The sequence below is a fragment of the Carassius carassius genome, chromosome 15 (assembly GCF_963082965.1).
Source record: "Carassius carassius chromosome 15, fCarCar2.1, whole genome shotgun sequence".
Taxonomy (NCBI): Eukaryota; Metazoa; Chordata; class Actinopteri; order Cypriniformes; family Cyprinidae; genus Carassius; species Carassius carassius.
In genome coordinates this window covers 25,892,299-25,902,525 of record NC_081769.1, presented here as the reverse complement: position 1 = coordinate 25,902,525, position 10,227 = coordinate 25,892,299, and the positions used below count along the sequence as shown (strand labels likewise).

Genomic DNA, 10,227 nt, shown 5'->3' with positions numbered 1-10,227 from the left:
ATCTAGAACTCAAAATAAAATAAAATCTTATATCTAAATAGTTGATACTCTGTGCTACAATGGGAGATTGAGATCAGGACTGTCATTAGTGCTGAGTTACTGCAGTTTCAGAGGTTTACGATCCTTTTTGTGTTTCTGATTTTTGCTTCCATTATGGCCCACTGCTCCTGTGTGACCTAGCAAATGAAATCAAGGTAAACATATAATAAATAAAGTAATATAAACTCCCCGTTGTAAATTTCAGATTGATTGACTTTGAAGAAAAACATAAATAAATCACCTCTTTCATGCCATTAAACTCGCCGGCAAGGGAAACGTATTTACCGCCATCCATTCGAATTATCTGTGAGGACAGAGGATATATATAATATGGAAATTTGTCATTCACTGTGAAAAAATATATTAGCTGCCCTGTCATGGGTCCTTAACTTTGTAAGTATTGGGTCATTACAGTAATGTGCCGGACCATATAATTCCATATTGATCTCTGGAGCACTTCCTCTAATCCTTAAAAAAAGTCCCTCAGATATTCAGAGAGAGAAAGAGGGATGGAGTGTGTGCCCTTGGCTCCATTTCCATTTGGCTGTAAACGGAGAGGCCCTGTGGGGATGGTGCTAGGTGAGCTCTCGCCCACAGAGACGAAGCACTTTTCACACAAGGTCACCAAACTCACCGCGCCTGTTACCCAGCTGGCATAATCGCTGCAGAGGTAGGCAGCAAGGTTGGCAATCTCTCCAGGAGTTCCCAGACGACCCACGGCTATATTCTCTAACATCACCTGCTCAAACGTACCAATGGGATCCATTCTGCTAAAGGCACCCTTCAGAAAAATACCGGAGGAGTCACTGTAAAGCACTGTTTTTCATATGGATTACATAACATTTTAAAAACATAAAGCTTTAAAGATTGAAAAAAGCCTAACTGGATAGAAAGATCAAAGATCTGACATTTAGAAGTATGATTCATTCACAAACTGGACATCACTACTTCTCCATAAATTCACTTAAGTTTGGATGATGATGTTTTCAGAGAGGACTTAAAGACATGAACATTACCTTTGTTTTGATTGGTCCTGGTTGAATAATGTTGAATCTCATGCCGTATCTGCCCCACTCTGCTGCCAGAGACCTATGGGTATCTGAATCAGTCAGACTTTTTACACATGCTCTGATATATTAAAAATTTGTCCCACTTTTTGGGGACATCTGCTCATCCTATCTATCAGACATGGCCACCACAGTTTCTAGTGTCATTAACTTCCTGAGACGACCTTTTACCATTATGTTTAGCACACAGGGAAAGCAATAAGAAACATAGTGACTCACAGTCAAGCCATGGAAAAGGCAATCAAATGGCTGCTTTTTAGTATTTGTAAGATTTAGAAAAAATAACTTTTATTACACTTCCACACTAAGAAAGCAGAAGGGACAAGAAGTAGTAACAACTTCCCCTTTAGTTTGTACCATCGGTGGTTCACTAACATTCAAACATTTGAACTAAACAAAATGAGAAAATGTAATAATTTTTAAAATATTTTATTCATTATATTTATTATATTAATATATTAAAACACTATGAATATGTAAACATTAATAATACAGCATAACCAATTTTAATATAATATACATAACTAAATAATACAAATATAAAATGTGTGTAATAATATATAAAGAAATGTATAAATTATATAAATATATAAATCCTGTCACTGAACTAAATATTTTGGCAGAGATGATATTATTATTAATGAGCTACTGATCTGAATCATCAGTTAGATAGGGTGCTGTTCACCTCTGCCTGTTGTATTTTCCACATATTTAACACCCCTTGAGGGGAGAGGATCAAGACCCCCATCTTACAATTAAAATGTAAATGAAACATAGCACACAACACCATCTTTATGATAATATATGCAGCCCTCCAAGAAAGGCATTTGTCAGGAGGACCTGATTCTCAAAGGAGACAACTGGACCTAAAAATGTGTCTGTAGTGTAACATTCATACATACGTGCAAAGCGTCTTCACTCCAGCTTTAGCCGCAGCACTTGGCACAACAAATCCTGAGCCACTCTCAGCATAGATTGTGGTGATGGCCAGAAATGCAGCACCTTTATGAATTCAACAATATTATCAGTTTCTGGTTCTTCAAATAACATGAAACTAAACTTCAGGTCATCTGAGACACAATTAGATGATGATAAGACAGTATAAGCTGTTATGTTGCATCAAGAAGAAAAATAATAAATTAAATCTTTGTTTTCAATTCCCAGTGAAATGCAAACACAAATACAGTGTCGTGAAGATCAAACTTATAATCAATAGTATAATATCTTTAGACTACGAGTTAATGGAGCAATTGAACAGTCTGTAATCACAATGTACAAGGAAGCAGAAAGAGGTCAAAATAATCACACACACACACACACTAATGTGACTGAGGCAATGAAGCAGAATCATCTTCTCTTGCTTGTTGTCATTGTACCCACACACATACTTGGCTCTTATCTTTGCAAAGTAAATGTACATCAAGACAAATGATTTCTTAATTTACAGAGAAGTAATTACACTGGCTTACTGGTTACAGCCAGAAGCTGTTATCTTAACAGGAAACAAAGAGAGCAGAAAACAGCATGAATGCACATGAATTAGCCTATTTTAAAACAGGCTTGAATACCAAAACTAAATCCCACATTTTGACAACATTTTATGCCACATTTCCAAAAGCATGGCTCATGGGATGTGCAACAAGCCACAGGCAAGCTCATTACACAGAAGAAATGGGCAGTGAAAGAAAAATATGGATAATCTGGACCACCATAAATCTCTCCAAGGCTGCATTTATGTGATTAAAATTAGAGTAAAAACAATCCTATTGTGAAATATTATTACAATTGAAGACAACGGTTTCCCATTCTAATATATCTTAAAATATAATTTTTTTATTCCTGTGATGACAAAGCTCACCACACATTACTCTTCAGAAATGATTCTAATATGATGATTTGCTGATACTTTTATGCAAAGCGTGATTCATTATTTCAGGATTATTTGGTGAATGGAAAGCTCAAAAGAACAGCATTAATTTAAATAAATTTTGTAACATTATTAATTTATTTACTTTCATTTTTGATCAACTTCATGCATAAAAAACAACATTTGAACATTAATGTAAAAGTAAAGAAATATTTTAGGGTTCTATATTTATCTCTATTGACAGCATCTGTGACCAGATACTACTGAAAATAATTTTGAAAGGTCCCTCAAAAACAAAAATGCACTTATATAAACTCTTCAGAACAAAAAATGAAATGATCTAAACTGTCCTTTTAGCAATAGGACTACATTTCTGGATGGATGGACTTTTGGTTATACATTTCTGATTTAATATCATGGTTTACCATGTTTACATGTAAAATTAGGTAATTTTGTGGCTGTACTTTTGGTATGTTGTACATAGTAAACATTTTTTTTGCAATGTCAAGCTTTCTACAAATCAAGGAACAACACAACATTATTTTCACAGATGTTATTGATATAACTTTCTATTAAATTCAAAACATTTTGTTAACTATTAAAGAATCACTAAGACAAATACCGCAGATTATCAGTAATTTGGGTATACTTTTTTGCAATTACTGCCCTCTAGTGGTCATGTACTCCAAATCAACTACTTCCATTCATCCAATCGAACATCAGTTTCCTGTATTTATGCATATTGCAGAGGCTTTTATCCAAAGAGCCTTACATTGCATTTCATGTACACATTTTTATTTTTTATTAGTGCATTCCCTTGGTATTGCTAGCACTATGCTCTACTGTTTATAACGTTAAGCTTTCTATCATAATAAAACGTTCAATAATTAGCCTACAAATTCCTTGCTCCATTTCTATAAAAGAATCACCTTTCTCAGCTTTTATGAGGCGTTTCCCGATGTCTAGTGTGACATATGCAGTGCCGTTCAGCACTATGTCAGTGATGGTTCTCCAGGCATTGGGGGAAAGCTTCTCTGAAGGAGAGATGAAGTTTTCAGCAGCATTGTTTATCACCACCTGTGGGTTGATGAAGCATATCAGAAGCAGTTTTGTTTATCTGACTGAATCTATTGCATCACTGCTGTAAATATGGAGACCTAAACCTACATCAGGCAGGCCGACATCATTTACAAGCTGGTTAACAGCAGCCTCCACTGAAGCAGGGTCTCTAACATTACACTGGACGGCATGGACCTGAAACAGGAACACATTTATCAAAGTGAAAGTGAAAGTGAAGTGACATTCAGCCAAGTATGGTGACCCATACTCAGAATTTGTGCTCTGCATTTAACCCATCCGAAATGCACACACACAGAGCAGTGAACACACACACACACACTGTGAGCACACACCCGGAGCAGTGGGCAGCCATTTATGCTGCGGCGCCCGGGGAGCAGTTGGGGGTTCGATGCCTTGCTCAAGGGCACCTAAGTCGTGGTATTGAAGGTGGAGAGAGAACTGTACATGCACTCCCCCCACCCACAATTCCTGCCGGCCCGGGACTCGAACTCACAACCTTTCGATTGGGAGTCCGACTCTCTAACCATTAGGCCACGACTTCCCGCTCTAATCTATCAAGCTCTAATCTATCTCTAATTTATCTTTATCACTCTAAGAATATGACAATAGTTTGCATAGACTTTCTTAAGCAGAGGTACCTTGTTTCCTGTCTGTTGTGAGATCTCATCAGCGGTTTTCTTCAAAACTTCAAGATTTCTGGAAGTGATGTGACGACAGAAGACAGATAATCGCTCAAATTCAAAGTTATTTTAAGTTTTGGCTATGCTAGTAGGGTGCATTTGCAATTATTCAAGAACTAAAAGACCTACAAATAAACTCAAGGTGTGCCAAAAGTAAGAAGTCTCTTTATTCTCACCAGGGTATATTCACTTGATCGGAATTACAGTAAAAACAATAACAATTTAACAATTTAAAATAACCCTTTTCTATTTGAACATATTTTAAAATGTAATTTATTCTTGTGGTGACAAAGCTGAATTCCAGTCTTCAGTAAGTCACATGATCCTTCAGAAATCATTCTTACATGCTTGCTGATTTGGTGCTCAAGAAACATTCCTATTACCAATATATATGTATATATTATTATTATTTGTTTTTTTTTTATTTTACAAGAAGAATAACTAACCTGCTGGCTATCACACACTCTGCTCCCAGTGAAGACAGAGTGGTGGTCATGGCTTTTCCAAGTCCTGTTCCTCCTCCAGTGATGAAGGCCACTTTGTTTTTGTAAGTTCCTGGGAGAAGCATAATACCTTCAGAAGGTGGGAAGAATCTAGCTTGAGGAGGATTGCTCTGGTATAAAGTGTTTGTCCCATTTCCAAATGGCTGTTAGAGGATGCAAAGATGGTCACTTTAATTTAATACATTAATTCAGTCAGGAATAAATAGTAGCCTAGCTATTATAAATAGAAACTGGGTGAAAGGTCATAATGACAATGCCAGTTCTCTGCTGAAGCTAGACAACTATACATTCTAATGCATGCAATAGGTCTCAAATGAAAAATCAAGTTTGAAAGGCACGGTTTTCCTATTCTGTGCATATATAATAACGATATAACGATATATTTTACTAAAATATTACACACTTTGCAAGCTATTTAAAATGTAATTCTCTAAAATACACTTAAATGCACAATCTTATATTTTATATATGGTTTATTTACCTAAAGTTCCAGGTAAAGAAATTACTTTATATTGGCAGGATTTTATAAGATTTCGAAACTAAATTGTAGCCTAAATACATGCACAAAACCTTAATTGCACGTGGACAAAATGTAATTCTTACTCGTGCTGGTATGAAGCACTTGTTTGGAGAAACTCTGTTTAACACGGCCAGTCTTCTGAGCAGCGACATTGCGTCAAAACTAATATTTTTTCAATAGCGTCTGGCTGCAGACATGCTGGGTGAGTGGAGCTCCAGTCAAGAGTGGAAATCACCTCTCCGCTAGAGATGCACCCGCCATGTTGGTCAGGGCAAGACTGCTTTAAAAACAAATGGAGGTAAACCCCCGTCTATGAGGTAAACATCTCGGTTACGTATGTAACCTTGGTTCCCTTTCATAGGTCACTTCAATGCTGCGGTGACGTCACCGCTATGGGAACACCTTCGGTGTGACGAATGTCTGAAGCCCTATACCATACCGCCAATCCTATTGGCCAAATAGCGCGTGGCACCGCCCATGCATGCGTACGCATATATATACCTGGTGCCGCGCGCCATTTCACTCAGATTTCATGACTGAAGAAGAATGCTATCAAGGTACGGCACGGCCAGAACCGCAGCATCTCGTTCCCTATTCAGGGAACCAAGGTTACATACGTAACCGAGATGTTCCCTTTCATAGGTCACTTCAATGCTGCGGTGACGTCACCACTAAGGGAACGCTATACCATCACGCCTGACGTACCTGATAGCTGGGATCCAAGGAAGCATCTGCTCAAACGGAGAGAACCCGGGAGCCAAAAGCCATCCTCACATCCAGACTGTAAGTCTTGATAAAAGTGCTCGGTGAGGACCAGCCTGCCGCAGCACAGATATCATCCATAGAAGATCCACTGAGAAAGGCTTGAGAAGAAGCCACTGCTCTCGTGGAATGACCTTTTACTCCTAAGGGCGAAGCGAGCCCGCGCGCCTCATAGGCTAAATATATTGCCTCCACCAGCCAATGGGACATGCGTTGTTTGTAACCGCATGGCCTTTATTCCTTTGTCCAAACAGACAACAGCTGGTCAGACTCAATCATGGGGCAGTACGATCCAAATAAGTCTTAAGCTCTCACAGGGCAAGACTTAGATCTCCAGACTTCGCCACAGCAGGGGAAAAAGCCTCCAGGACCACCTGCTGAAAGCGAAAGAGATAGATGCGACCTAGGGACATAATTAGGCCTTGGTCGCAACAACACTTTCACAGAGTCTGTGCTATAAAGTCAGGATTTATCCGGAACAAATTCCAAGGGATCAAACAGATGCCCTGATAAACCATGCAAAACAATGGAAAAACCATGAAGGAACTCGCACGGGGCGGAAAAGGCCTCAGCCGTCGCGCACCCTGTATGAACGAGAAACAGTGGATGACGGCCCACTGAGGCACCATTTATATATTCGTGGTAAGCTGAATTGCTGCCACGTAAACCTTAGGGTAGCTGGTGTCACTCCATCTGAAAAACGTTCCTGAAGGAACTCCAGTACTAACGCCACTGGGCAGTAAACTGGATCCATATTATGAGTTTCACACCAGGGTTAGGTTAGGGTTAGGGTTAGGGTTAGGGTTACTGACTATATTCAGTATAGTCTCGGTAGTTTCAGCAGAAAGACCGGGACATATGAACTCACTCCGCTCAGAGGCCACGCACACAGATTCCATAGATCTGGCCTCGGGTGCCAAATCAGTCCCTGTGCTTGTGATAATAAATCCTGTCTGAGGGGAATCTCCCATGGAGAGCCCGCTAACAGATTGATCAGATCCAAAAACCACGGCTGTGTGTGTGCCACCGCGGAGCCACCAGCAGCAGCTGTTCCACCCTGTCCACCCGTATTCTGCATAATACCGCCGAAATCAGACAGATTGGGGGAAAACCCATACAAACTGGTCCTGGGCCAGTTGTGGGCTAATGCATCCAAGTCCAGGGGTGCTGGAGGGCATAGGGAGAACCAAGGCGGGTAATGCGTAGTCGTGTTTGACGCAAACAAAACCACTTTGCTTCCCCGAAAATCTGCCATAGGAGACTACCGTTTGGGGGTGCAATCCCCACTCCGCTTGCTCCAGAGTCTGCCTGGATAGCAAATTCGCTCCAAAGTCCAACGTCCGGGGACATGAACAGCTCGGATCGATAGAATTTAGTTCTGAAACCAAAGAACATTTTTCGCCAGCCTGCACAGGGGGCATGAGCATAATCCTCTCTGATGATTCAGATATGACACAACCGCTGTGTTGTCTGATCTGAGCAGCACATGACGGCCGATCAGCAGATTCGAGAAATACTGGAGAGCCAGAAAAACAGCCAGTAATTCCAACCTGTTTATGTGCCAACTCCCTTGACAAACAGCTCCCCAGTCGGTCAAAGACGCATCCGTCATGACAGTCTCTCGGGAAGCGCAAATCCCCAGCCGGACTCTGGTCAGGAGAATTCGGTTGACATACATAGTTTTAACGACATCACACATCGCCGTGTCACCGGAATCGTCCGATGCGGAGACAACGGGGTGAAACATTCCATGCGTAAGCCCAGGCTGTTAAATGATTCAGCACAAAGTCCCCATGAGAGTGTGCTTGAGTCTGCGATTGCGCTAAACACCAGCCAATCGCCTAAAATAGTTCAAACACGAACGCCCTGGGGCCGCAACGGGGCCAGAGATCCATCCATGCACTTTGAGAAGTACTGATACGCTTTGCTCTCTAAAGCGAATCTGAGGAACTTCCTGAGTCTCCTGATGATCATCAAAATCTTGAATTTCCTCAGCCTGAGTGCAAGATTCAGATGGTGTAAATCCAGAATGGGTCGTAATCCGTCGTGTTTTTTTTTTCTTTCAAAATGACGGCTGTAAAAAACCCCGCCTCCATCTGAGAGGGGTGTACTTCCTCTATAGCCCCTTTGCTCAGCAGAGTTGACATCTCCTGTCGTAGCACCGCTATTTCCATCGGCTTCGCCGCCGTGGAAAGAATTATGCGGAAAGGAGGCGGGCCTTATTGAACCTGAATGGTGTATCCGTGACAAATCGTGCGTAACACCCATAGAGAAATGTCAGGCAAGCGTTCACACACGGCCCGAGACCATACTAGCGGTCTCAAAATTTCCGCTTCCTGCAACGCTGTCATACATGTTAAAATGTCCGGGTACGAAAAGCTTGTGGCGTTCGTGCACAGGGGAAGTGTATGTATAAGAGCCGTTGCGTCTTGTTGTGTATAATCCTGAAACGTGTCCACGGCAGGAATTAGGCCAACAGATTGAACATCGGGCTCTGCCGCTAGCGAAAAACGGCGGCTGTGCGAGCCGTCATAAATGGGTCGTCTGTGCAGGACCCTTGAATCGCCCCTCGAATTCTGAAAGCTGGATTGCGCAGAGTGTCTGAGGGAACGCTTGGCATTACAGCTCAATCCAATGCTGCTCGAAGCACCGTTTGCTGCGAGGCAGACAATGTAGAGTGTGTGGGGAATGCAGTGAGAGGGTTAGATGTGCATAGCAATCCAACAGCACTCTCTGGTGGAGGGCACAGTCCCTGGCAAACATTAAGGAAAACGCATGCGTCAAACTCGCTGCGTTTCGTTGTGTATAATTCTGAAGCGTATCCACGGCAGGATTTAATCCAACAAGATAAACATCGGGCCACGCTGCTAGCGAGAACACGGCAGCTGTGTGAGCTTTCATACACTGGCCATCTTTGCCAGCCTCCGCGCCGTCCCTCAAACTCTGAAGGCTGAATTGTGCAGAGTGTCTGAGGGGGCGCGCGAATGAGAGCTCAGTTCAATGATGCTCGAGGTGCCCTTGCTGCGAGACAGTCAATGTTAGAGAACATGAAGGAAAACGCATGCATCAAAATCGCTGCGTTTCGTTGTGTATAATCCTGAAGCATATCCACGGCAGGATTTAATCCAACAAGATAAATATCGAACCACGCCGCTAGCGAGAACGCGGCGGCTGTGTGAACCGTCATACGCTGGCCATCTTTGCCAGCCTCCGCGCCGTCCCTCAAACTCTGAAGGCTGGATTATGCAGAGCTGAGGGGGCGCGCAAATGATAGCTCAGTTCAATGACGCTCGAGGTGTCTTTGCTGCGAGACAGTCAATGTTAGAGAACATGAAGGAAACGCATGCATCAAACTCGCTGCGTTTCGTTGTGTATAATCCTGAAGCGTATCCACGGCAGGATTTAATCCAACAAGATAAACATCGGGCCATGCCGCTAGCGAGAACGCGGCGGCCGTGTGAACCATCATCCGCTGGCCATCTTTGCCAGCCTCCGCGCCGTCCCTCAAACTCTGAAGGCTGGATTGTGCAGAGTGTCTGAGGGGGCACTCAAATGATAGCTCAGTTAAATGACGCTCGAGGTGCCCTTGCTGCGAGACAGTCAAATGTTAGAGTGTGGAAACTGCAGTGAGAGGCTTAGATGTGCATTAGCAGTCCAACAGCGCTCTCTGGAGGCGGGCACAGTCCTTGGCAAACATGAAGGAAAAACG

General features: G+C 42.2%; 1 protein-coding gene across 1 annotated transcript; it reads right to left on the bottom strand.

Moving 5' to 3' along the window:
• Positions 1–27: 27 nt before the first annotated feature.
• On the bottom strand, positions 28–6,017 carry LOC132157814 (2,4-dienoyl-CoA reductase [(3E)-enoyl-CoA-producing], mitochondrial-like). The gene is made up of 10 exons (XM_059567086.1): positions 5,840–6,017; positions 5,180–5,379; positions 4,692–4,749; positions 4,141–4,227; positions 3,903–4,050; positions 2,009–2,108; positions 1,056–1,128; positions 674–820; positions 281–343; positions 28–176 (listed from the first exon to the last, which is right to left on the bottom strand). The coding sequence occupies exons 1-10, from the start codon at positions 5,906–5,908 to the stop codon at positions 108–110; spliced, it is 1,014 nt and encodes a 337-aa protein (XP_059423069.1). The 5' UTR covers positions 5,909–6,017; the 3' UTR covers positions 28–107.
• Positions 6,018–10,227: the final 4,210 nt, after the last annotated feature.

Excerpts from the sequence above, each read along its gene's own strand:
- LOC132157814 (XM_059567086.1), bottom strand. The coding sequence starts at position 5,908 with ATGTCGCTGCTCAGAAGACTGGCCGTGTTAAACAGAGTTTCTCCAAAC. Across the intron at positions 4,228-4,691 it reads CACAACAGACAGGAAACAAG|GTCCATGCCGTCCAGTGTAA; the intron begins GTACCTCTGCTT and ends TTCCTGTTTCAG. Across the intron at positions 2,109-3,902 it reads CCTCATAAAAGCTGAGAAAG|GTGCTGCATTTCTGGCCATC; the intron begins GTGATTCTTTTA and ends GAATTCATAAAG.